Source organism: Thamnophis sirtalis, unplaced genomic scaffold (assembly GCF_051295495.1).
Source record: "Thamnophis sirtalis isolate CommonGarterSnake01/CBP01778 unplaced genomic scaffold, rThaSir2_p1.2 scaffold_6, whole genome shotgun sequence".
NCBI lineage: Eukaryota > Metazoa > Chordata > Lepidosauria > Squamata > Natricidae > Thamnophis > Thamnophis sirtalis.
The window spans coordinates 89,621,614-89,649,096 of NW_028261386.1; the positions used below are offsets into that span (position 1 = coordinate 89,621,614).

Below are 27,483 nucleotides of genomic sequence, written 5' to 3' on the forward strand. Positions count from 1 at the left end.
TGAAGAAGTCTCCGTGGTGATGTGGGTGGCATGACTAAACACCGAAGGCACATGGAACACTTCCCACCAAAGGTGGTTCCTATTTTTTCTACTTGCATTTTTTAATATGCTTCGAACTGGTAGGTTGGCAGAAGCTGGGACAAGTAATGGGCACTCACTCCATTACACAGCACTATGGATTCAAACTGCTGAACTGCCAACCTTTCTGATCAACAAATTCAGTTTCTTAAACACTGAGCCACCGTGTCCCCTTAAACAGATATTACTTCTGCTCAAATATACAGGCCAAAGAAGATTTCTACAAGGCTAAAACTTTGTTCTTCTCATCATTCAAAGCACATCTACCTACCAGATGAGGTCAGTGAATCCTTTATGGTGGTGCATACCAGAAGAGAAGCTATTCAGCATGGAAAGAATGCATTCCAGGTAGAGAAGCTGCAACTGCTGATTCTCACTGAAAAAAATGGAAGCACAAGGCATAGCAAGTTCACTTCCACAGAGATAATGAAAAAGCAAGCACTGCATACTTTCCCATGAGCCAGAAAAAAAGGAAGTCCTCTCCAAGGGCATGGCAAGAAAAATCAGTTGTATGCAATTATGAGGGTCAAAATTATAACTAGTGCTGTTACTTGTGAAAATGAAGGGAAAAACATTGCTGAAAACATTCACAAACATAGCAGTTAAGTATTTGTGTGCAATAAAAAGAACATATTCCTTCAACTGATTTACTATAACAATACTGTGGGAATGACCTTCAGAAACTAGGCCCAGAGGCACTGTCAAGGCGCAGGGGTGTCAAACTGGCACTCAGTCATATGTGTGGCTCTATATTTTTGTGTACAGAAGACTGCTTTTATGCATGACTCCTTCCTTAAGGGCTGAAACATTTTTGTGAGGTTGCTGCTGCTATTATTATTATTATACAATTGTATCACAGCGGCCAGTTGTTTCGCCGGATTTGGCATTGGTTACTAGTCGGGCCCCACCCAGGGGCCTAGGACGTCGTAACGTATTTTCGTAATATGCGTGCAGTTCCAAGCAGTGCGGCTTTTTGCATTTGACTGATGGTGATTTTGTCAATTTTTAACTGTTTTAAATGTAATTCCAGTGCTTTTGGAATAGCACCCAGTGTGCCAATTACCACTGGAATTACCACTGCTGGTTTGTGCCATAGTGGTTGAATTTCGATTTTTAAGTCCTGGTATTTTGCGATTTTTTCATGTTCCTTCTCAGCGACCCTGCTATCACCTGGTATTGCGATGTCTATGATTGTGACCTTATTTTTCTCAACCAATGTGATGTCTGGTGTATTATGCGCCAATATTTTGTCTGTTTGTATGCGAAAATCCCACAAGATCTTGACCATCTGATTTTCGGTGACTTTTTCTGGCTGATGTTCCCACCAGTTTGTTGCTGTTTTAATATTATAATAATAATAATAATAATAATAATAATAATTATTATTATACAATTGTATCACAGCGGCCAGTTGTTTCGCCGGATTTGGCATTGGTTACTAGTCGGGCCCCACCCAGGGGCCTAGGACGTTGTAACGTATTTTCGTAATATGCGTGCAGATCCAAGCAGTGCGGCTTTTTGCATTTGACTGATGGTGATTTTGTCAATTTTTAACTGTTTTAAATGTAATTCCAGTGCTTTTGGAATAGCACCCAGTGTGCCAATTACCACTGGAATTATCACTGCTGGTTTGTGCCATAGTCGTTGAATTTCGATTTTTAAGTCCTGGTATCTTGCTATTTTTTCATGTTCCTTCTCGGCGACCCTGCTATCACCTGGTATTGCGATGTCTATGATTGTGACCTTATTTTTCTCAACCAGTGTGATGTCTGGTGTATTATGCGCCAGTATTTTGTCGGTTTGTATACAGAAATCCCACAAGATCTTGACCATCTGATTTTCGGTGACTTTTTCAGGCTGATGTTCCCACCAGTTTGTTGCTGTTTTAATATTATAATTTTTGCACAAATTCCAATGGATCATTTGTGCTACTGAATTGTGCCGCAATTTATAATCAGTCTGCACGATTTTTTTACAGCAGCTGAGTATGTGATCAACAGTTTCATCAGCTTCTTTGCAAAGTCTGCATTTGGCATCATCAGAGGATTTTTCAATTTTGGCCTTAATGGCATTTGTGCGGATAGCTTGTTCTTGCGCAGCCAGGATTAGTGACTCTGTTTCTTTCTTTAATGTACCTGTTGTTAACCATAACCAAGTTTGTTCACTGTCCACTTTATCTTTTATTTTTTCCAGAAATTGGCCATGCAGTGCTTTGTTCTGCCAACTCTCCATTCTTGATTTTATCACATCTTTTCTGTATTCTTGTTTCGTCTGTTGGGCCTTCAGTAGATTTTTGTTCTTTACTTCGATTAATAGATGTTCTTGACTTTCTTTTAAATAATCAGCCAGTGCATGTTTTTCTTCTTCAACTGTTTGCTTCACTTGTAATAATCCTCTGCCACCTGATTTTCGGGACAGATACAGTCTATCAGTATCACCACGTGGATGTAAACTGTAGTGCATTGTCATTAGTTTCCTGGTTTTTCGGTCCAAAAGGTCCAAATCAGCTCGTGTCCAGTTAACTATACCAGCTGTGTATCTTATAACTGGTATTGCCCAGGTATTTATGGCCTTCATTGTATTTCCACCATTCAATTTAGATTTTAAAATTTTCCTAACTCTGTTGGTGTACTCTCGCCTGACAATAGTTTTTACTTCTCCATGCTTGATGTTATCCAACTGCAGAATGCCTAAGTATTTGTAGGCTTCATTTTCTTTGCATTTAATTAATTGGCCATTGGGCATTTCAATTCCCTCACATGCAGTGATTTTGCCCCTTTTTATGGATACAGTGGCGCATTTTTCCATGCCAAACTGCATTGAAATATCGGTGCTGAATACTCGGACTGTGTTTGTCAATGATTGGATTTCTATTTCTGACTTTCCATAGAGTTTCAAATCATCCATATATAGTAAATGCGAAATTTTTTCAGCTTCTTTGGCTGTTTGGTAGCCTAATTTCATTTTTTTAAAGATTACTGATAGTGGGATCATTGCGATGATGAAGAGAAGAGGTGAAAGTGAATCACCCTGGAAAATTCCTCGCTTGATATTAACTATTCCGTAGATCTCATTCCCTACTGCCAACTCAGTTCTCCATTGTTTCATCGCCTTTTCAGTAAAGGATGTAATATTTTTGCTAATGCCAGTTGTTTCTAAGCATTTTATGATCCAACTATGTGGCAGTGAGTCAAATGCGTTTTTGTAATCAATCCAGACCATATTCAAGTTCGTTTTTCTGTTCTTACAATTTTCTAATATCATTTTATCAATTAGGAGCTGATCTTTTGTGCCCCTGCTCCTTCTTTTGTTGCCTTTTTGCTCTACTGGCAAGATGTTGTTTGTTTCTAAATAATCCATCATGTTATCTTCAATAATGCCTGTGAGTAATTTGAAGGTTGTTGGCAAGCATGTTATTGGTCTGTAGTTTTCAGGTGTTGTTCCTTTAGTTACATCTTTCTGAATCAAGTATGTTTTTCCAGTTGTCAACCATTCATCAATTTGGCCCTTTTGTAAAATTTCATTCAATTGCCTGGCCAATATTGCATGTAAACTGGTCAGATATTTGAGCCAGAAACCATGTCATTGGTCCTTTCCAGGTGATGTCCAATTCTTTACCTTTTTAACTCGATTTTTGAGAATCTCAGTTGTTATTTTTAATACTTGCATTTGTTTGTTGCCAATGCTTTTCTCAAAGTCATGTATCCACTTTGCTTCCTTGTTGTAGTCCTTTGCATTTTCCCACAATTCTTTCCAGAATTCAACTGTGGCCTGCTTTTCTGGTTTTTCACTTTTGGTGTCGCCATTCACATTAAGACTTTGATAAAAACGCCGTTGGTCTGATCGAAATTGCTGATTTTGTTTATATTGGATGATTCGTGCCTCATATCTTTCAATTTTTCTAGCTGTTGCTGTTATCTGCTGTTTTACAATCTCTACATCTTCATTGATGTTTCTTGTATCCAATCTATATCTTCTGATTAGCTGATCTATGATTTTGTTGTTTTTAAGCCGTTGCTCATGCATGTTCTTTAAGTTACTAGCATCTGCCCTTAATAATATTAATATTAATATTAATATTAATATTAATATTAATATTAATATTAATATTAATATTAATATTAATATTAATATTAATATTAATATTAATATTAATATTAATATTAATATTAATAGTAATATTAATAATACAATTGTATCACAGCGGCCAGTTGTTTCGCCGGATTTGGCATTGGTTACCAGTCGGGCCCCACCCAGGGGCCTAGGACGTCGTAACGTATTTTCATAATATCCGTGCAGATCCAAGCAGTGCGGCTTTTTGCATTTGACTGATGGTGATTTTGTCAATTTTTAACTCTTTTAAATGTAATTCCAGTGCTTTTGGAATAGCACCCAGTGTGCCAATTACCACTGGAATTACTACTGCTGGTTTGTGCCATAGTCGTTGAATTTCGATTTTTAAGTCCTGGTATTTTGCGATTTTTTCATGTTCCTTCTCGGCGACCCTGCTATCACCTGGTATTGCGATGTCTATGATTGTGACCTTATTTTTCTCAACCAGTGTGATGTCTGGTGTATTATGCGCCAGTATTTTGTCGGTTTGTATACAGAAATCCCACAAGATCTTGACCATCTGATTTTCGGTGACTTTTTCAGGCTGATGTTCCCACCAGTTTGTTGCTGTTTTAATATTAAAATTTTTGCACAAATTCCAATGGATCATTTGCGCTACTGAATTGTGCCGCAATTTGTAATCAGTCTGTGTGATTTTTTTACAGCAGCTGAGTATGTGATCAACAGTTTCATCAGCTTCTTTGCAAAGTGTGCATTTGGCATCATCAGAGGATTTTTCGATTTTGGCCTTAATGGCATTTGTGCGGATAGCTTGTTCTTGCGCAGCCAGGATTAGTGACTCTGTTTCTTTCTTTAATGTACCTGTTGTTAACCATAACCAAGTTTGTTCACTGTCCACTTTATCTTTTATTTTTTCCAGAAATTGGCCATGCAGTGCTTTGTTCTGCCAACTCTTCATTCTTGATTTTATCACATCTTTTCTGTATTCTTGTTTCGTCTGTTGGGCCTTCAGTAGATTTTTGTTCTTTACTTCGATTAATAGATGTTCTTGACTTTCTTTTAAATAATCAGCCAGTGCATGTTTTTCTTCTTCAACTGTTTGCTTCACTTGTAATAATCCTCTGCCACCTGATTTTCGGGGCAGATATAGTCTATCAGTATCACCACGTGGATGTAAACTGTAGTGCATTGTCATTAGTTTCCTGGTTTTTCGGTCCAAAATGTCCAAATCATCATCATCATCATCATCATCATCATCATCATCATCATCATCATTATTTGATTTGAAGTTTATTTTGATCTGAAGTTTATTTGTATGCCGCCCTTTTCCCTGGGGGGACTCAGGGCGGCTCACAACCAAAAGGGGAGGGGGGAGACAAACTTTTAACATATAAGACAATACATAATTAAAAAACACAACATTCATACCATTCGGGCGGGTTACAGTCTTAGCCCCAGGCCTGACGGGATAGCCAGATTCTGAGGGCTGTGCGGAAGGTCTGGAGGGTGGTTGTAATGGCAAAATCAGGGTCTGCCTTTCTACTTACGTAAGAATAGGAGACGACACCTTTTCCAGAGGAGAAAGGTTTTTATTATTATTGAATGCATTCAAGAGACCAGTAGATTTTCACCTAACTGATCTGACTTAGGTACATTTTGACAGAGGTTTTATACCTTTGAAATGGTTATTACAAATCATATAGACGTCATATAGGCGTGCACTAGTCCAGGTCATAACTTCTCACCTAAGTCAGCACAAGGTTATTTCGGGTAAAATACAAATATTTAAGGAAAATTACAATACATGATTCCCAAACCACAATAGGGAAGTAAAGTGAAACTAAAAGAGAAGTGAATCTTGGTTACTCATGCAGAAAGAGGAAAAAGTCAGAACGCCACTCAGATATATTGCTAAAAATATGGTTAACCTATAGCTTGTTTACAAGTTGAACTTTGATTATCATAAACTGCGCTCTATGACTAAGATAATGTGGTTAGCTGCCCACCCAGTTTTCTCCTACTTGCGAAAAAACTATCTTCCTGTGTTTCAAGCAGAAAGAAATATGTTCCTTATTTCTTTTCTTTAGGTGAAAGAGCATAAGCAGAGTTTTAATTTTGAAGTTTTGAGTTAGAATAAGACAAGTAGCCTGATTAAGTATTGAGGGGTTCAATGGTGGACCCCATGCTGTTTCATGGTGAGGGTACGAATCTCCACGGGGAGATCGTTCCATAGGGTCGGAGCTACCACCGAGAAGGCTCTCCTCCGCGTAGTTGCCAGTCGGCATTGACCGGCAGATGGAACTCGGAGGAGGCCTAATCAATGAGATCTAATAGGTCGCGTGGAGGTAATTGGCAGTAGGCGGTCTCTCAAGTACCCAGATCCACTACCATGTAGGGCTTTATGGGTGACAAGTAGCACCTTGAAGCGCACCCGGAGATCGACAGGTAGCCAGTGCAGCTCGCGGAGGATAGGTGTTATGTGGGTGAAGCGGGGTGCACCCACAATCACTCGCGCGGCCGCATTCTGGACTAGCTGAAGTCGCCGAATACTCTTCAAGGGCAGCCCCATGTAGAGCACATTGCAGTACTCCAGCCTAGAGGTCACAAGGGCCCGAGTGACTGTTGTGAGAGCCTCCCGGTTCAGGTAGGGGCGCAACTGGTGCACCAGGCGAACCTGGGCAAATGCCCCCCTGGTCACAGCTGACAGATGGTGTTCGAAAGTCAGCTGTGGATCCAGGAGGACTCCCAAGTTGCGGACCCTGTCTGAGGGGTATAGTGTTTGACCCCCCAGCCTGAGAGGTGGAATACGTGCCAAATTGGTGGGAGGGAAACACAACAGCCACTCGGTCTTATCTGGGTTGAGCACGAGTTTGTTAGCCCTCATCCAGTCCCTAACAGCTTCAAGTCCCTGGTTCATCACATCCACCGCTTCATTGAGTTGGCACGGGGCGGACAGATACAGCTGCGTATCGTCCGCATACTGGTGGTATTTTATCCCGTGCCGCCGAATGATCTCGCCCAGCGGTTTCATGTAGATGTTGAAAAGTAGGGGGGACAAGACCGAACCCTGCGGCACCCCATATGTTAGGGGCCTAGGGGTCGATCTCTGCCCTCCAACTAACACCGACTGCGACCTGTCCGAGAGGTAAGAGGAGAACCACTGCAAAACAGTGCCTCCCACCCCCACCTCCCTGTTAGCAACCAGCCAGGAGGGGCACGGGTCCAGTACACATGTGGAGGCACTCACAGCTCTCATGGCCTTGTCCACGTCCCCAGGGGCAACATCCTGAAACTCAACCCAGGGGTGGTCCACCAGATTATCCCCTTGTGCCTCGGCTGGATCTGCAGAATCGGAGTTCAACTCCGACCGAAACCGAGCAACTTTGTCCGCTAAAAACTGGACGTAGTCCTCAGCCCTACCCTGCAGGGGATCCCCCGTGTCCCTCCTATTTAGGAGGGAATGGGTTATCCTAAACAGGGCGGCTGGGCGCGACTCAGCGGAGGCAATCAAGGTGGCAATATAAGCTCTTTTTGCCATCCTAATTGCACTGATGTATTCCTTGATGCACGATGTTAGAAGTGCTCGGCTCGATTCGGATTTGTTGGACCTCCATAGGTGCTCTAGGCGTCTCTTCCGGCGCTTCCTCTCCCGGAGTTCCTCGGTGAACCAAGGAGGTCTCCTGGATCCACTGCCTCGGAGCGGCCGTAGTGGTGCAATCCGGTCAAGAGACTCCGACGCTCCAGGCAGCAACCAGAGTCTCCACTGGACTGTGGGCGAGAGTATCAGGAATAACCCCAAGCTCCGTCTGGAACCTCAAGGGGTCCATAAGTCGCCTGGGGCGGAACCACCTGGTCGGTTCCTCCTCCCTACAGTGGAGGTTTGGTCTCCGAAAGTCAAGCCTCAGTAGGCAGTGGTCTGACCACGACAGGGGTTATTATTATTATTATTATTATTATTATTATTATTATTATTATCATCATCATCATCATCATCATCATCATCATCATCATCATCATCACTATGTACACCCAATATATCTGCCCAAATAAAAATATGTATAGCGATAGCATTTAGACTTTTATACCGCTTCACAGTGCTTTACAACCCTTTCTAAACAGTTTACAGAGTCAGTATATTTCCCCCAACAATCAGGGTCCACTTTTTATTGACCTCAGAAGGATGGAAGGCTGAGTCAACCTTGAGCCAGTGAGAATCGAACTGACAAATTGCTGGCAGCCGGCAGCCGGCAGAATTAGACTGCATTCTAACCACTGTGCCAATGTGGTACAGTTTCTAGTTTCAATGAACATTTTATTTATCATTAAAATGCAGCAATGTGAGGCTAATTAGAGTTCTCTAATGAGGGAATTTTATATGAAATTTTGTGACTGGGAAGTCTCAGTTTTATATCACCCAAGCGATCACCCCCAAGCGATCACCAGAAGGGCTTCACCATCCAGGCTACTTAGTACTTCAGGAGATAATTATTTAAGTATTTTGATTTAAGTCACTAGGGGTCTGTACCAAATTATGAAGCATATTAATCTTCTCTAATTTTTCTTCTGCTCAACAATTTTACTTTCCTCAGAAATAACCCAGCAAAAGAGAATAGAAATAATAGAATAACCCAGCAAAAGAGAATTGAAATAATAGAAATAATAATGATCTAGTTAGATACTATACCAAGTAGAAAATAATGAAGAAAACCTCTCTTACTGACTTTAGTGAATTTCACTGTAGACACAAACTCAAAGTAAACCACTCCAAACTTGATTGCAGAAAATACGACTTCAGTAATAGAGTGGTCAATGCCTGGAACACTCTACCTGATTCCGTTGTTAGTTCCTCAAACCCCCATATCTTTAAACTGTCTACCGTGGACCTCACACTTTTCTTAAGAGGTCACTAAGAGGGCGTGCATAAGCGCACTAGCATGCCTACCATCCCATTCCTACTGTCCCCATTGAAAAGTACTCATTTCATGTGTTCATGGCCATGTTATACTTATTTATATCCCTCTATTTGTATCAATCTCATGCAGAAATGTCCATGTCTACACTAATACCTGTTATCTTGTACATGTTGACAAATACATAAATAAATAAAATAAATTGTTGGAGAAATGGAAATCTCTCTTCACTGGATGCCTTGCTTCATCCACATGTCTCTGAGCACAAACACATTATGTTTTTGAACATTAATTTAAAGAAATCTAAACCGCAAACTTGCAAATGCATACCTTGTTTAGATTATGGAGGCATAATAATGCATGCCCAAACGGTTGTTAATATTTTAAGATACATTTTCTCTATGCTTGTTTCTGATCTAGCTACTTGGGAAGCAGACAAATGTACAGTTACCTTCTTCCAACAACCTGCCAAACAGTACTATCCCAATGATATAGTATCAGTAATGTAAGAGAATCATATATAAGGAGACAGACATAGAGAGAGATTTCTTATGAGATGGCAATTAGAAGAAGTGAAGCACAGGAGAAGAGCATAATGAATTATTCTACATGTACAGTCCTGAAGGAAAGCAGAGTTGGCTGGATTTAGGCTTTCAATTTATGACATGGGCATTGACATTGCTTCCTGCTCAAGATTGCTCATTCTCAAGGGGAGAAAAGAAAGCGGAAAATACCCTCCCCACAATATCCTTCCATGTTCTTGGTTGGTACCCTTAGAAAAAGAAAAATGTTTGGTTTCTGTTTATGCTTTGGAGTCTCACTTAGGATTTCCATCCTTTGTCTTTCCTTACTGTTCTCTGGGATTTAAAAAATTTTCTCTACCTGAAAATAAGACAGGGTCTAATTTTCTTTTGACCCCCCCCCCTGAAATAAACGCTTGGCCTTATTTTTTGGGAGGTCTTATTTTTGAGGTGCAGGAGGCGGCAAGTGTGGTCACCTCATGGCTGCAGCTGTGTTGTAATATTTTTGGAGAAGACTTATTTTCAGGGGAGGGCTTATTTTGGCGCATGTACTCAAAAGCCCGATTGGGCTTATTATCTGGAGAGGTCTTATTTTCATAGAAACAGGGTGTGTTTACTGGCAGATAATCTCCTTTTCTTAAATTTTGCTACATATGCTGGTTGGGTGATTTTAGAGGATATTATAGGATTCTAACAGGGAAATAACAAGAGACTTATAGTATTAAAAACAGAACAGATTTCTATGATAAGTAACAATGGTTTAACGGCTATGCTTGAAAGAGGCCATTTCAATGGTTATCGCCATCAATATTCTAGAAATTATCTGGTCTTCCCTGCTAGACTCTCCAACTCCCAGAAAGTTTTTACTACTAACAGTGGGGACTGATCATAGGAGTTGCCTTCTTTTTGTATTTATTTTTTAGTTTTTATTTAAGAAAAGTAAATCAAGCTTGAGTCCTGGCGAATCCATAGAGTCATCAATGTAGTTTTTGAAGCTACAATACAAAATGATGTTATGACACCTTTTATTCAAGGTGATTTTTTTCCACCTTCTTGTTTAACTTACAACCTTTGTAAGTCCTTGAAATTCTTCAATCCTGCTTATCTTATATTCTCAAACATAGTCAGCCAGATACACTCACTGCTGAGACTTTACAATTGTTCATATTTATCATAAGATGTTTTTTGAGTATTCTTTATCTTAAAAGGTGGGATATTATTTATTATAATAAAGAAATAATAGATGATAATAATAAACCACTCTTATAAAAGCACTATTGAAATAAGTAAAAACATACCCATCAATGCAATAAACTTCTCTAACAAATTGCATGCAATTAAAAAGTATTTAGACATCACTTGCAAATAATTAGTTATTTAGGCGCACAAATAATTACAGTTCCTAAACTTATAGAAATTTACATACTATTACATAAATTATAATAATAATAATTACTGGGGACAATAATTGTCTGTTCCTCCAGCTACATAATCTGTAGTTGTCCAATCCAATATTCAATTAATTTTTTACAATAAAGCTCATGTACTACAATGCAGCACATCAAGAACTAATTTGCCAAAATGTGTTCTAACACATAAGGAAAGTTTGTTTACTGGTAACTGTTTATACAGAGCATTCTTTATGGTAACAATGCAAAAATGAGGGCTACTCTTTTAAATATTGTAAACACAATAGAAATTAACATCCCAAACGAACAAAACATACATGAACAAAATATACATGAACAAAATCAAAACTAATAGTGCAAGGATCTGGCGGAAAGATTGCACATGGCAGAGCAAATATCTGCCACTAAAAAATTACAGCATTTGTTTTTTGTAATATGTTCTGCATTATGCCCACATTTTCAAAATTATACATAACTTGTTTTTCATAGTTTTACTGCTGATGGAAAACAGAGAATGTAGGTGTTTAGGAACAGAGTGTATGCTGGATACAGAAAATAACTATAGCTCTGAACATCTTTTAGAATTTCCAGGTATTTCTCTTAGACTAACAGAATTGGAAGGGACCTTGGAGGTCTTCTAGTCCAATCTGGTGCTTAGGCAGGAAACGCTATACCATTTCAGAAAAATGGTTATCTAATCTCTTCTTTAAAACTTCCAGTGTTGGAGCATTTACAACTTTTGGAGGCAAGCTGTTCCACTGATTAATTGTTCTAACCATCAGGAAACTTCTCCTTAGTTCTAAGTTGCTTCTCTCCTTGATTAGTTTCCACCTATTGCTTCTTGTACTGTCCTCAGGTGCTTTGAAGAATAGCTTCACTCCCTCTTTGTGGCAGCTCCTATTGCCAGGGTAGCGTTATGTTTGCAAATTAATCATCAATTAGTAAAAATTTAAACTTGATTTAATAGGACAGATAAGAAACCCAACCAAGAACAAGGGTAGATTTTCTCCCTAACTCCATTTATATTTAGAAACACTCGCTTACCTGATTGCTGTCTGAAGTTTTTCACAAAAGACCATGAAGACAGAGACAACATCATCACAGAATGATTCAGTGGTGGAATCTCCAAAGTAAATAAAAGGCATGCATTAGGAGCTTCAGATATATACCATTCATTCATTCATTCATTCATTCATTCATTCATTCATTCATTCATTCATTTGACTTATATACCACTTCATAGAGCTTTCAGCCCTCTCTAAGCGGTTTACAGATTTTTAGCAAATTGAGTCAGCAAATTGCCCCCACAGTCTGGGTCCTTATTTCACCCACCTCGGAAGGATGGAAGGCTGAGTCAACCTTGAGCCGGTGAGATTTGAACCACTGAACTGCAGATAACAGTCAGCTGAAGTGATCTGCAGTACTGCACCCTAACCACTGTGCCACCTCGGCTCAATGAAGTAGTCTATAATTGCAAAATTATGCATATTATCTTCAACCTTGGCAACAGGACTCATTACACAGAAGTTGTGGATGACTGGGATATGATATTGCAAGAAAAACTAGAGCCACTCTATCAAGAATCTTCCCAGCTCACAAATCAATAAGTGACTATTTGTAATGCATAATCTACTAAGTGTGAATTCTACAAATTTCTCTGTAGAGATTAACTCTTCTAGTGATAATGTTAGCATATCATACCGTTGTAGAGACTATGGGAAACAATTATAGGCTGACTCATAACAAATCTATTGGGATTTCAGATGTACTATATATCAATATACATTTGATCTGTTTCAACCTATGCCAAACCTTTTAAAAAAAGATAAAACCAAGAGCTGAAATAGGGCGTTGGTACTTACCTGATACGCCTCTTCTCATAGTGGGGGGAGGAGTATCCAGAATGGGTTGACCTTGTCCTCTCATGATTGGATGAGTAAGATAAGCTCTTTGGGCAACGCCCCCTGGCCACCAGGTATTCCCCATTATTTGACAAAGAGCTCTTGTTGCACCATTCACTCCAGACTCTTAATTCAGTTCTTAGCTTTTATCGTCTTCAATATCAATATTTATATAACTTCATAAACAATGAACATAACCCCTAGTCATACAAACATAGTCAGGGAGGGACTGGATACTCCTCCCCCCACTATGAGAAGAGGCGTATCAGGTAAGTACCAATGCCCTTTCTCCATAGTGAGGGGGGGAGGAGTATCCAGAATGGGACGTACCAAAACCTGCACGTCCCTAGGGAGGGAGACCCCTGAGGCCCCATGTCCCCCACTCATGCCAGTTGAGGCGTGGGCCCCGCCCTGTGAACCGCCTGCAACACCCTGCGGCCAAACGAGGCTTCTGCCGAGGCAAAAGAGTCCAGTTTATAGTTCCTAACAAAGGGAGAGGGGAAAGCCCACGTGGCTGCCCTGCAGATTTCAGCCTGGGATGCCTGTGTGGCCCAGGCCGTGGATGTGGCTGCGCTCCGCGTGGAGTGAGCTGTGATATGATTGGTGTCTGTAAGCCCTGCAATTGGTATGCAGTGGAAATGCAGGTTCGCAACCACCTGCCTATTGTGGTGGAAGTTACCTTGTTACCCAGGACCCTGGTTGGAAGGAGACAAATAGAGCTTCAGATTTCTTGTTTGGCTTGGTTCTCTTGAGGTAAATCCTCAGAGCCCTCCTTATGCCCAGAGTGTGCCACTTCTTCTCCAACGGGTGAGAAGGGTCTGGACAGAAGTTGGGCAAATCAGTTCCTGGGCTCGATGGAAGCAGGGGCCCACCATGGGGATGGAGGACGGATCCAGTTGTAACCCCACCCTGTCTTGGTGGAAGATGCAGAGATCCTCCCTGGTGGACAGAGCTTGCAGCTCGGATATCCGCCTGGCGGAGGTGATGGCCACCAGAAAGGCTACCTTAAGAGTCAGGAACTTAAGGGAAACTGTTCGTAAAGGCTCAAATGGAGCGCCTGTTAGAGCGTCCCCTACTCTGTGTATGTCCCAGGAAGGGTACCTGAATACCGTGGGCGGTTTGGGATTGGAAGCCCCCTTGAGGAATTGCCTGACCATAGGATGGTGAGTCAAGCTCTGGTTCCTGTCACGCAGGAGAACTGACGAGATGGCTGAAACCTGTCTCCTAATCATGTTAGGAGCTAACCCTCTGTCCAGGCCTGCCTGGAGGAAGTCCAGAATCTGTGGCACTGAGGCCTGGATAGGATTGTACCCCAGGGAGTTACACCATGAGGCAAAGGCCTGCCACATGGAGCCATAAATACACTCTGTGGAGGGTGTGCGGGCAGTCTGGATAGTCTGTATCACCCTGAGGGGGGGAGAGGTCTTTCCCCAGGATGCTCCGCTCAAGAGCTAAGCGGTCAGCTGGAGCCATTGAGGGTCTGGGTGCTCCATCGACCCCTGGTTGAGGGATATCCTCTCCTGGGGGATTCTCCAGGGCCTCTCCCCTGAAAGCGACTGGAGATCTGCAAATCACGGCCTCCGGGGCCAGTGAGGAGCCAACCGAACCCCTTCCGCCCCCTCCCGAAGGATTTTCCGTATGACCCTGGGGATCAGGGGTAAGGGTGGAAAGGCATACAGAAGACCCCTGGGCCAGGGGCTTCACAGAGCGTCCACCCCTTCTGCCCCCCGTGTCTGGTACCTGGAGAAGAACCTCGGGAGCTGAGCGTTGAGGGACATGGCGAATAAGTTGACCTCCGGGCATCTGAAGCACTCCGCCAGCTCCTCGAAGATTACTGGCTGCAGCCTCCCCTCCAAATTTTCCATCTCGGTCTGGCTGAGCCAGTCGGCTCTGATGTTCTCCACTCCTGATATGTGTTCTGCCCTCAGCAAATGCTGTCTAAGATCATGGGCTATCTGAGGTACTTCTGCAATTTCTCATAGTCGGACATCACATTCTGAGTTTGTGGTGGGTTCTGGTATTGGGACCGGCTTGTTTGACCCTTTCTCCCTGGCTATAAGGGTGCTAGATTCTATGACTAGGATTAGCTCAGAAATATTCTGAATGCAAAGGCAGACAGAGTTCAATGGTCAGCCCCTAGGGTGCTGTGTAAAGATGAAGTGAGGGAAGCTCACAATAAAGAAAGGCCTGCCACAAAGGTAAAAGAAGAAACAAAAAAGGGGCATCTTCCAACATGTTAAAAACAAGAAAAGATTAAGGAAACAATTGGTCCATTGCTGGGAGAAAGTGGCCAGAAGGTGACAAGCATCAGGGATAAAGCAGAACTATTTAACTCATGTTTGGCATCTGTCTTTACACAAAGGGATAAAACAGTCCAACCTGTCAAAAAAACAGCACCACAAAAATCAGATTAGGAACCAAAGTTGAGATAGGGAAGAAAATGGTAAATGAGCACCTGTCTACCCTAGACAAGATCCAATTCCCAGGACCGGATGGATTACACCCCCAGGGATCTGAAGGAACTGGCAGACAAGATCTCCAAACAACTGAACTATATCTTTCAGAGATCCTGGAGTAGGATTGCTGATGTGGTTCCCATCTTCAGAAAGGGAGAAAACAGATCAAAAGCCAAAGCCAACATGGGTTTGTCAAAAAAAAAACAAAAACCCAACAACAACAACAACAACAAAAACAGATCATGCCAGACTAACCCTATTGCATTCTTAGATAAAGTGACAAAACTAGTGGACCAGAGGAATGCCGTCGATATAGTTTACTTGGACTTCAGCAAGTCCTGATAAGGTAGAGCATAACCTACTACTAAATAAAGTAGAGGAATGTGGGTTAGACAGCATTACACCGGATGGCTTTGTAACTGGTTGACCAACCGCACTCAACGTGTAGTCCTTGATGGAACTGTCTCTTCATGGAGGGAAGTATGCAGTGGAGTACCCCAAGGCTCTGTGTTGGGCCCAGTACTCTTCAACATCTTCATTAGTGATATGGATGAGGGTGTTAAGTATGTAAGCTAACAGTTGGGTTAGCAATATATATGCCATGATGGTAGTACTGTTTCTTTAAGTACTGCTGCAAATGTGGTTGGATGCTGTTACCTCAAGCAGTCATAAGGAGGAGCCAGAATGACTGTTAGCTCTCTGTTTGTTAAATGCTGATCAGTGGGGGGACTCATCAAATTTGCAGATGACCCCAAGCTGGCAGGAATAGCCAACACTCCACAATGCAGGCTAAAGATACAGAAGGATCTTGATACACCTGAACATTGGGCACTATCTAATAAAATGAAATTCGATGAAGTAAGGTTCTACATTTAGGCAACATAAACGAAATGCACAGATACGGTATACCTTGCTCCACAGTAATGACTGTGAAAGGGATCTTGGCGTCCTAGTGGACAACCATTTAAATATGAGCCAGCAGTGTGCAGCAGCTTCCAAAAAGGCCAAAACAGTTTTAGGCTGCCTAAACAGAGGAATAGAATCAAGATCACGTGAAGTGTTAATACCACTTTATAAGGCCTTAGTAAGGCCACACTTGGAATTCTGCATTCAGTTTTGGTCACCATGATGTAGAAAGGATGTGGAGACTCTAGAAAGAGTGCAGAGAAGAGCAACAAAGGGGATTAGGGGACTGGAGGCTAAAGCCTATGAAGAACAGTTGCAGGAACTTTTTTTTTAAGGGTTGCCCCTTTTTGTACAGAATCCATACATGTGCAGCCACCCTTCCAAGCGGTGGCCCAAGCTGTACCAGCTTAGTCAGCAGACATACTACGTTCTGCTGCTATTGAGCTATAGAAAGAGCCGGGTATGTCTAGTTTAATGAAAGGAAGGGCTAGGGGAGACGTGATAGCAGTGTTCCAATATCTCAGGGGTTGCCACAAAGAAGAGGCAGCCCCACTATCCTCCAGACACCTGAGTGCAGAACAAGAAGCAATGGATGGAAACTAATCAAGGAGAGAAGCAACTTAGAACTAAGGAGAAATTTCCTGACAGTTAGAACAATTAATCAGTGGAACAACTTGCCTCCAGAAGTTGTGAAGGCCTCAACACTAGGAGTCTTTAAAATGTTGGCTAGCCATTTGTCTGAAATGGTATAGGGTTTCCTGCCTAGGCAGGGGGTTGGGCTAGAAGACCTCCAAGGTCCCTTCCCACTCTGCTATTGTATTATATAGTATTGCATTGCATTGTATTTTGCTCTTTGTCTAGTCGCCCCCACCCTTGGATGGGCCTTCAGGGGTAATCTCTAACCTGATTGGAGGCTCTTCTGTCCCTCCAGTGGACCTGCAGCCTTTAGCAGCGAGGACTGATTTTTGCTTGTGCCCTCCCAGCTGCAGGGGGCTGCCATCTTGGGCCACGTGGGGCCTCTCCTCCCCCTTCTTCCCAAATGACTCTGTGGGGCAAATACCATAGCCCCGCCCTCAAGAATTAGCAACAAAAAACACAGTTTGTGCTACTAAGAGCTGCCGGCCTCCTGCTGTTAAGTGTGGCCTCCTGCTGAGAGCCTTCTCGCCCCCCCCCATCTTTATCCTACTTAAAGGGGAGTGTTCTTAAAGGAGAAGCCTCTGGAATTCTCCTGTTACTCGGCAATCAGAAAGAGACAGAAAAGGGCTTGCATAAATTGTGATAGCAAGGTTGCTGGAACACCGGATGACAAGCTGAAGGGGATCCTCTCCTGGGGGGAGGGCTTCCTTTCTTCCCCTGCCAGAGTGGTAATCTTCCCCAGTTTGGGGGGGGGTTCTTCCTGCTGCAGGCCTTGTGGCAGCTGCCTCTGTGATTCATCTAGGAGGTAGGCTTGGAGGGGGGGGATTGATCCACCGCCTGCCTCTTTAACCCCCTTGATGGAGATATGCCTCCTTTTGGCCTTTGCCTGCCTCCCCCGCCCTTGGCTAATGCCTCTGCGATGGTCTCTAATTTTTTTAAGGACTCCTCAGAGCCTCCGGTTGTAGTTGTTGCTGCAGGGCTGAGAGCTCGGCTCCTGCCGGCCTCCTCTGAGCTGCTGGGGGCCGCCATCTTGGACCACGTGGTTTCAAGATAGCCCCCAGCTCCAATTCAAAAGGCTCCTCTGTTGGAGCACATGGAAATGGCTTGTGCCTTTGCAGGCTGCCATGCGGCTGCCGCTGGAGGCTCTCTCTCTCTCTCGCCTCCCCCTGCCTCCCACAGCTCTTTCTGAGCCTCTCCAGCTGTCACCTTGTTCTCTGGTGATCGCTGCCAGTGCAGGCTCTCCAGGGCGTTTTAACAAGCTGCGGTTCGTGGCTCAACCCCTGAGGGGAGCGGGGGAGCGTTCCTGCTCCTGAGAAGCCTCTGCGGCAAGGGCTTGCCTCCAGGAGGCTTGTGCCCTGTCCTCCTGCTTGCCCGGCAAATGTCCTCACTGAGTGACTCTGTCTCACTCAGTGGCCAGGGCAGCGTGCCGCCCCAGGGGGCTTGTGGCAGTTCAGTCCTTGCAGGAGGAGGCTGTGCGCGATGTAGGGAGGCGGGATTCGCCAGGTCCAAGCTTATTTTCCTTAATCCCTTGTAAATTACTGGAGGTCCAGAGTGGTGCACCTTTCCAGTGAGTGGATGAGTCAAATAATGGGGAATACCTGGTGGCCAGGGGGCATTGCCCAAAGAGCTTATCTGACTCATCCAATCATGACAGGACAAGGTCAACCCATTATGGATACTTCTTCCCCCCTCACTATGGTGAATTTCTTGGTATACATGAAGAAATATATACCTTCTAATTGCTCCGTCATTAGTTACATGAAACTGCTAGAAGCTACTCATATTCACTGCAGCCTTGTATGCTATAATTATGCTAGAATCCAACTCATATAATTCCCAGTCAGCTTGGCTACCTCATACTTCCCATCTCTCCTGACCAATGAAAATGGTAGTCTAAACTACAACATGCAAAGCTACTACCGTGGTTTGACAAAACTGGTATAAAATAGGAGCACATGCAAAGTAAATATTGAACAGGGTTCTCAACCCCCGGCCACAGCCCACTACTGGGTTGCAGCCCTTTCAGAACTGGGGTGTGCAAGCTGTATATAAGAGACATTAAATATCTTTGTTCATGTCCTTTCAAATGTTGTCCTCAAACTCCTTTGTCACTGACCGAGAAGTTGATGGGAATTGAAACAGTACGGGTAATTCTCAACTTAATTTTGGTCATTTAACAACTGTTCAAAGTTACAATGGGTTCAGAAAGGGAGCTTTGTGGCTCCTAAAGCACTTTTGCCTAACAAAACTTTTTGCCACCCACCTACAGTCAAATGATCATAATCTGGGTGTTTGGCATTCTGTTCATATTTATAACTGGTTGCCAAGTACCTCACGATCCTGAACATCTGAGCGCTATTCCAGCATCCCATCAAAGGTACTCCTTTCTGTCAGTGGAGGGGACTGATATCCCTCCACAGGGTGCTGAAATGGCGCTTAAATCTTGATGATTAAAACTCTATTTCTGTATCCTTCCCAAAGAGTTCTGTGTATCAAGGAGAACTCGATATGAGTTTGGTAGGCAGCTCTTTCAGCCTATCAAAGGATATCGGTTGCTAGAGATGAAATGCAGCTGAACTCTAGGCAGACCAATAAGATAAGAGCACTGACTGCTTCAGATAAGTGGGGGAGGCCTGATACAGGTGTCTCTGCTTCAGGGGCTGAAAATCTTCCTTGGATTTCAATAGGGAAGGTTTTCAGCTTTGAGTGGAACCTCACAGGTCTTCCTCATCCTCCCAGAGGAACCCTGTGCTCCTTACCTGGGACTCCATACGTTTAATGACAACAATTGGGAGTGTTGTGATCATCTGAGCACAACAGTCACATGAACTCACCTGATGTCTTGCTTAACAACTGCTCTGCTCAACCACTAAGATCCTGATTGAGATCATTAAACAAGGACTCCCTGTATTAAGTTGACTGCCTCCGGTCTTTTTTGTAAAAGTGAAACAACACCACAATTTTGCATAAATATAAAAGTTATAAATAAATCATTTTGTCAAAATTAATTAACTGATACCTGAATTCTTGCAGCCTTGAAGAACTCCTTGGTTTTCGGTCATCTATCAAAAAAGAATAGATGTACTGTCAATAACACAAACAAAACAAAAGTCGCAATGTTACTCTAGACAAATCTCTTACTTTACAATTTGTAGAAATTTGCTCCTGAAGCAGAAAGAAGTCCATATTTGTCTAGCTCAGATAAAACTTGATCCAGAGGAAAATGTAAGAGCCTGTAAAAATTAGCTTGACTTTTTTTTGTGCTAGGATTTAATATTTTGTAAAAACCTATTTACAAATTCAGTTTTGGGAGCATTACACCAACTCTAACTTAAGCATAAGTAGCAAAGACCAGTCCCATTACAGATGCCTGACTGACTCACTGTATTTTCTTGTTTTTGCCGTAATTGTAAAATCAAATCACTCAACATCTGGCTGAGGGTTGCCCGTACAGCTGTATTAATACTCCGCTGGTGATAACTGGAAATATAAGTTTCAATACAAACCTGTTTGGGAAAAAGAAAAAGAGACAACACTGTAATAGCAATACAAATACAAATACACTGGTTAGAAGATAATGTACAGGAGGTCCTCAACTTACAACCACAATTGAGCCCAAAATTTCTGTTGCTAAGTGATACATTTATTAAGTGAGCTTTGCCCTGTTTTATGATCTTTCTTTCTATAGTTGTTCAGTGAATCACTGCAGTTTCTAAGTCAGTCACACAGTTGTTAAGTGAATCTGGTTTCCCCATTGACTTGGCTTGACTTGCAAAAGTTGATCACATGACTCCAGGGTACAACAATTGTCCTGTGAGTCAGCTGTCAAACATCCAAACATAAATCACATGACCATGGAGATGCTGCAATGGTCATAAGTGTGAAAAATGGTCATAAGTCACTTTTTTCCAGTGCTGTTTTAACTTCAAATGATCATTAAGTGGAATGTTGTAGGTTGAGGACTACCTATATTAAACATGAATCACTATTCCAGATATCTATCATACATATTAGCATCTCTCTCTCTCAACCAATTTCATTGTATTTAAATACAATGACAATAAAGATTATACTTATACTTTCTTTTATCTTATTATAAAACTGAGTACTAAAGTCTCATTTTATTATAATATATATAAAACAGAAAACTAATAGCAGTCACATTTTGTTATCTAGGTATTTAAAAAAAAACTTTTGATAGAAGCTGCTTGCTTGGAAGAGTTCAAGAGAGTGAGGAGGGAATAGCAACTTCTCCCATTAGAGATACATGACTGACATAAATCTAATATTGTGAATGGAAAAAAAACCCACATTGTTTTATTAAACAGCTCAAGTTTCATTCCCAACTGACAGAGGATACTCACTTCAGCAATCTTAAGTACAGAACTTCCATTCAACTCAAATGTTGGCGCGTATGTTATGCAAAGCAATACCTAGAGATAAACAAATACAGCACAAAGAATTTTAGAATTGATGATTCTCTCAATTAAAAACATGTTAATGGTCGAAATTGATGAACATCAATTTAGAAGCAAGTATACAGCATATTTGTATTATCTGACTGCAAAACCATACAACACATAGAGGACCATAATGTTAAAGCCAGAATAGAACTCCACAATGCAATACAATGTAATACAGTGCAACGCAACACAACACAATACAATAATTGTTAACTGAATAATTGACAATAATTGTACCAGTCTTTTATAAGACTTTTATACACTGGCTAGAGATTATGCAAACTGCTGCTGCCTAGCACATCCAGAAACTATTAGTATAAAAAAGTTTACAGTGCCAAGAATAAAATTATGAATATTTTAAGACCATCCTGATCCAACATCTAATGGGGAAAGATCTACAGTGGTAACCAGGAATATTAACTATATCTGCTAAACAGTATATCTACCACACTATTAATTAAATTTACAGGGCGAAAACAGTTTTGTAACACTATAAATCAATGAAATGAGCTACAAAGGACAAATATGACAAATGTCTTGTTTTGCAAGGCTACTGAATGATTGCAGTGTAGAAATCTGAGAAAATTAAGAATGTGTCTGCATGTAACAAGTGAAAATGTAGATCCTATTCAAATTTGCTCTTGGAAGGAGACAAATGGAATAGAAAAAAAATCCTCTCCACCATAAAAAAGGAATTAATTTCAATGACATCCATTGGCATGATTTGTGGTACCGTACTTACTACCACTTTTCTGAATGCAAATTCTAACAATGGCTGAATATGAAATACTTTGGATGATATTGTCAATTTATAATTGACGTAGCAAGTGTCAGCTAGCTGTACATTTGGCATTTCATAAAGAATGTACAAAATGTGTGAAATCAAAATCTTCACACAAAAATCGTTATATATTGTTTATGCCTCAGAGTTATTTATAATTGCCCTGCTTAGAAATCTACATGTCACTGCAGGAATTGGTAGCCCCAGGACACAATCCAAGGGAGCATATAATGAGTTGTTATTCATTCATTCATTGTATTATATGGCTACCATCTCACAAATGGTGACTGGGTGTTGTACACTAAAAAAAAACACCTGTAACACAGCAATGAAAAAAACAGACATCAATTAAAAATATTAACATTATGATTAAAGGGCAAGGAGAGATAAAAAAATATACTTCAGCAACTTATTCTTCCCTTGGGATCCCCAGGCCACTTGATATAACCATGTTTTGAAGGACTTACAGAAAGTTAACAGGGATGGGGATAACCCAGTGATGGTGAACCTTTTAGACACTGAATGCCCAAACTATGCGGGCATGCATGCCCAAACTGAATATGCACGCATGCGTAGCAGAGTCCCAAAGACTAGCTGGCCAGCGGGAGGCAGGGCATCCCAACACCAGCAGTGCGGCAAGAGGTAAGATCTTTTTCTTTCGTGAGCTTCTGTTTTGTCATTTACAGGAAAACAGAAGCTCACGAAAGAAACGCCGCAGAGATCTGACATGGGGCAATGGCACACCAGAGGTGGTTTTCAGCCAGTTCTTACTGTGAACTGGTAGCAGCGGCTGCTGGAGGCTCCGCCCACCCGCTGTGACATAATGTGCGATCTTCTGCACGAGCGTGCTCACATTTGGAAACTGGTAACAAAGATAAGGGAATCCCACCACTGTGGCACATGCGCCAGTAGAGAGGGCTTTGCATGCCACCTCTGGCATGTGTACTATAGGTTCGCTATTACAGGGTTAACCTCTCCACATTGCAGAGATGAATGATGGCATGATTGTTTAAATTGTCCTATTATTCACTGACAATCCTGGAAGGTCAGTGAGTAACTTTGGGCAAGCTGCTGTCAATCTCACTAATCTACCCCAAAGGCTATTCTATAAAAAGCTGAAGGAGAATGCTATGTACATCACCGTTAGCTCCTGAAAGGAAGGTGGGGAATAAATCTAACAAGCAAAGACATAACTAAAACACACTGCTCATCTTTCTGCTGAAAACAACAGCTAAGATTCAGTAAAACAGTGAAAGCATGTTCCTAACATCAGGCAGTAAATGACAAAATCTGACGAGGGTAAATATTTCTTTCATCCATCCTGAAGAGATGCAGAATTTATATCCCTGAGTAAAGAGAAAGATGTTGAGATAGGTCCTAAAATGCAAAGTGAAGCTGCCTCTTTATCTCCTTAAAAGAGACTCTTTTCCATTATCAATAATTATCAACATAAAATCCTACTCTGCACAATTTAAATCTGAATATTTGAAAAGATACTGATATAAGGTTATTGTATTGGGCTTTATGGAGAATAAAATAGATGCTTACACACTGGAAAGAGAAGGGAAGTTACTTTAAGTAACTTTTTTAAAAATGTGGTCAGTTAAACCCCGTTTTGTTCTAAGTAAACAATATTGGATTCCTGCCTTGCACATGCTTAGAAGAAAGTTCCCTCCAGTACTGAAAGGCCATGATAACATTGTAGATCACAGCTGGAGAGCTTTCTGACATAAAAGAGAAAATATTGCTTTTGGCTTCCAAGGAAAAGAATATTGCCCTGATGGGTTCTACAAATCAATAAGGGGGGGGGGGAATCTGATTTTATTAAATAGAAAGCTAAATTCTTACAACTGGCAGTATTTTCAAGCACTTGCATATTGGCAATCAACACTTAATATAAATTAAATTTTTCATTTTCAAAATACAATTGCTGAATGTAAAAAACCCCAGTATTCTAAAACAGCAACACATTTTAGTTCAGCAAGTAACTTGCAATCTCAAGAAATTCTTAAAGTCCTCAGATTAAAATAGTAGGATTTGTATTCTTGTTATTTTCAAAATAGCTGTCCTGGAATTCTGTATTTGCAAAGCTGTCAATCTTTCAATTTATTCAATCTGAAATCACAGTTATTTTTAGAAACCTTGGAGGGAGAGAAGAGTAATAGCCTAACATTGGCCCAAGTACAATTTAAAAAAATCTCTACCACATGAAAACCTATTATAGGAGAACATATTGCTCAAAAGCATACCATCTGTATGTGAAGTTTGAATATTTATTGCCCCAAATTTCTAATTCTTTCCCCGTGTTTATCTGATTATGTGTTGCAGTGGCAAGCAGCTGATATGAATTCAGTACTGCTAAATGAAATAGTTAACTACAAAGTAACAGGCCGCATATTATCTAACTACATCTACTCAGAATAAATATTTTTCTAGTGCCAGGAAGCTACCACAATTCACATTCAGTGGAACATGGAAAAAATACTGTTGCAATAATTTGATATAATGGTATATGAGAAACCCTGGTCAGATAAGAGGGGACACAGCCCACAACTGCATAATGGGCCCAGAAGAGATCTTCTCTAACTTCTCAGACAGCAAAGGAGACAAGAGATTTGCACCTGCACACTTGCTCTGACTTGCACAGAGGTGGGTTCCTACTGCTTTGGATCACTTCAGCCAAGTAGGTAGTAATTCAGCCAGCCACGCCCCCAAACTGGTTCTATTGGTGGCGCTATCTTGTTTTTTGTTTCTGCACATGAGCAGAAGCATTTTTTAACCTACTGCGCCTGCGCGCATTGCGCACATCAAGCACGCCCACACCAAAAGTGCATCCCTGAGCAAACTGGCAGTAGAAGAAGCTGGAACCCACCCCTGGATCTATTGGATGGACTATTCCACATTATTCAAAGGCTTCTTCCACTGTTTACAAATACTATTTGTAATCCTATATATGCTGAATGCAACAAACCACTTTCATCTGCTGGATGGATGTGCTGGATGGAAGGGAGAGCAATTTTAATTTTCTATTTTCTGGCATACTTCCATATGTTATACCCAAGGATCTCTAAACTGATATCTTTACAGATAATACATATTGACCAACATCTAGAAAAGGCAATATAATTTAACAATATAATTATTAAAATTAGATTCAGTCCTCTGATTGAAATACATTTGTGCCACCCACTAAAAAAAGCAAAATAAAATGGGAAATATGTATACATTTAGAAGGGTTAAATACTCCTTCAGTATACACAGCACAATATGTTTAATTATGAAGAGGAGGAACACAGAGCTTTCTATTAAGCACTGGAGCTGTGAAATGGTTTTTCCAGTGATTAGAAACAATTACTCAGAGTGATGGATGCTTAAACGTTTAGACAAACTTTCATGCAGGCATGGAATAACTGTAAAGCATGTGATCTATTGGATGTTCCCTAAAGAAGGAATGCATTAATCCACTGGGCTAAGACAGATATCAGCCTAAAGCAAGAAAAATGTCTGCTTAGGAAAAGCAGAAAAAGATAATATTCATCCCTGGCTTTGGTTATAAAATTTCTTATTCAGTGTTAGGATAATGTAATATTTTAAAAGGTGGAGGAAGAGAAGAAAAATGTAGCGTATTGGCTTTATTTTCATTTGTAGATATGAAATGCCTGTGGTTGAGACAAAAAAGAAAGGTGTTCAAAGCATGATATTCTGCTTTTTCCTAAAATTGAAGAAAGTGGAGATGTCTCGTTCTTGACCTAGGCCACTTCAAATGAGTACAGGAAACAGAAATCATCTCCTATTCCAGCCCCAAGTGACCACTTTGTCAACATTCATAGATGAAAATAAGACAACTGGTTTGGGGATTTGTTTTAAGAAAAAGATCCCCATAAGGTTGCCTTGGATGGGATCAGGCTCCTTCAGTTTTCCCGCACAGAAGCAGAAGAGCAACTGGCACTGCTACCTAATGGTTCCTGCAGTTTATTCCAAAGAAGTCACAATGTTCTCAAGAAGTTAGTGACAAAAAAAATCTTATTTTCTGTTATGTAACACAGTTTGTTATGGAACTTTAAAGAAATATAACTGGTTCCCAAGGGCTACAAGAATTGTTCTCCTGGCTCTTATCTCATCAAACCCAGATAAATACATTTGAAACAGTTTGGTTTTGGATTTGCAATTTTGATGCAAACCTGTAACAGGCAATTTTGGCCAGCCTTATCAATAATATTTTGTATTGCTCCTGCAATTAATATCTATTTTTATGGCTAGTAAAATGATTTTTTTTTAATTTTTGACTGTAGCTTGTTACCAGGATCACTATATTCTTAAGCCATACAGGAATGATAGCTTATACAGACTTTCACAGTTTCAAAGTAACTTGCCCTTTATGGCTCCAGCACAAAATGCTATACCTTTCTAATAATGATCATTTAGCAGAAAAATTCAAATGTTAATAGCTCCAAAGCATGTAAAACCATGCACATTTTGCAATTAATTAAATAAAATTAATTGGACCTGAAGGTCACATTACCTAGCCCAATAAAGTTAACCCTTAAAAATGGTTAAAAATATGTAGAACAACCGCAACTGGGAACAAGCATGATCTCCGCATGAGTAATCAAAGTGTCAAAATGGCTATTTGGAGCAGCATTATTGAAGGCCACAATTTAGATATCTATGTCCTATCAAGGCATATAAAAAAGACGACTGTGTTGCTGTGTTCTGCCATTTTGACTCTTCTGTCCCTCCCCATCCAGTAAATGCTACTGAACAGAGCCAACCAGAGCTACTTTTCTTTCATGAATGGTACTATTGTTGTTAGCAGACTTGCTACACCTGGTCTGGATTGATCGAATTGATTACTCGGTATAAAGCTGGTTTGGTTCTGCAATGGGAAATTGCCTCAGATGTGACACTTGAACATCTCTGAATGCAATATTTCATATTCTTCAAATGCCCAAATGAATATATATCCCCTTTAAAATACTAGTTTCAGGATTGTGGAATTTCAAGGAGCACTTTTAAACAGGGATTTGGGATTGCCAAATATTTTACAACAGCGATTTAGAGTGACTAAAAATACTTTAGCTCCTGTTCTGCCAGTCTGACAGAACAAGGTAGTAATTATAAATGACATTTGACATTTCCAGAGCAAACACTGTAATGAGTAGGAGAGGAGATTTGCAAACACTGAATGGTCCACATTGCAGAAACAGAAATGTCTTTCACTACTGCAAAGCCAGTCTTAGCTACCCTAAAGTATCTTAAACCTCATCAAAAGCATTTGAAGCTATACAAAGAAAATAGGAAATATTATGATCTTAAATGCGGCTTAATAGAGCATTTACTTCATTTCC

General features: G+C 41.0%; 1 protein-coding gene across 2 annotated transcripts in view; it reads right to left on the reverse strand.

Annotated features, from left to right (window-relative positions):
* The window catches only part of ARFGEF3 (ARFGEF family member 3), a 152,762-nt gene that overhangs the window by 72,994 nt on the left and 52,285 nt on the right, over positions 1-27,483 (reverse strand). For both annotated transcript variants that reach the window (XM_087718387.1, XM_087718386.1), the window contains exons 5-9: positions 21,256-21,324; positions 20,275-20,397; positions 19,911-19,953; positions 12,037-12,115; positions 350-454 (exon numbers count right to left, since the gene is read on the reverse strand). In XM_087718387.1, the coding sequence (XP_087574513.1) occupies positions 350-454; positions 12,037-12,115; positions 19,911-19,953; positions 20,275-20,397; positions 21,256-21,324 (419 nt within the window). The remainder of the gene's footprint in view (positions 1-349; positions 455-12,036; positions 12,116-19,910; positions 19,954-20,274; positions 20,398-21,255; positions 21,325-27,483) is intronic.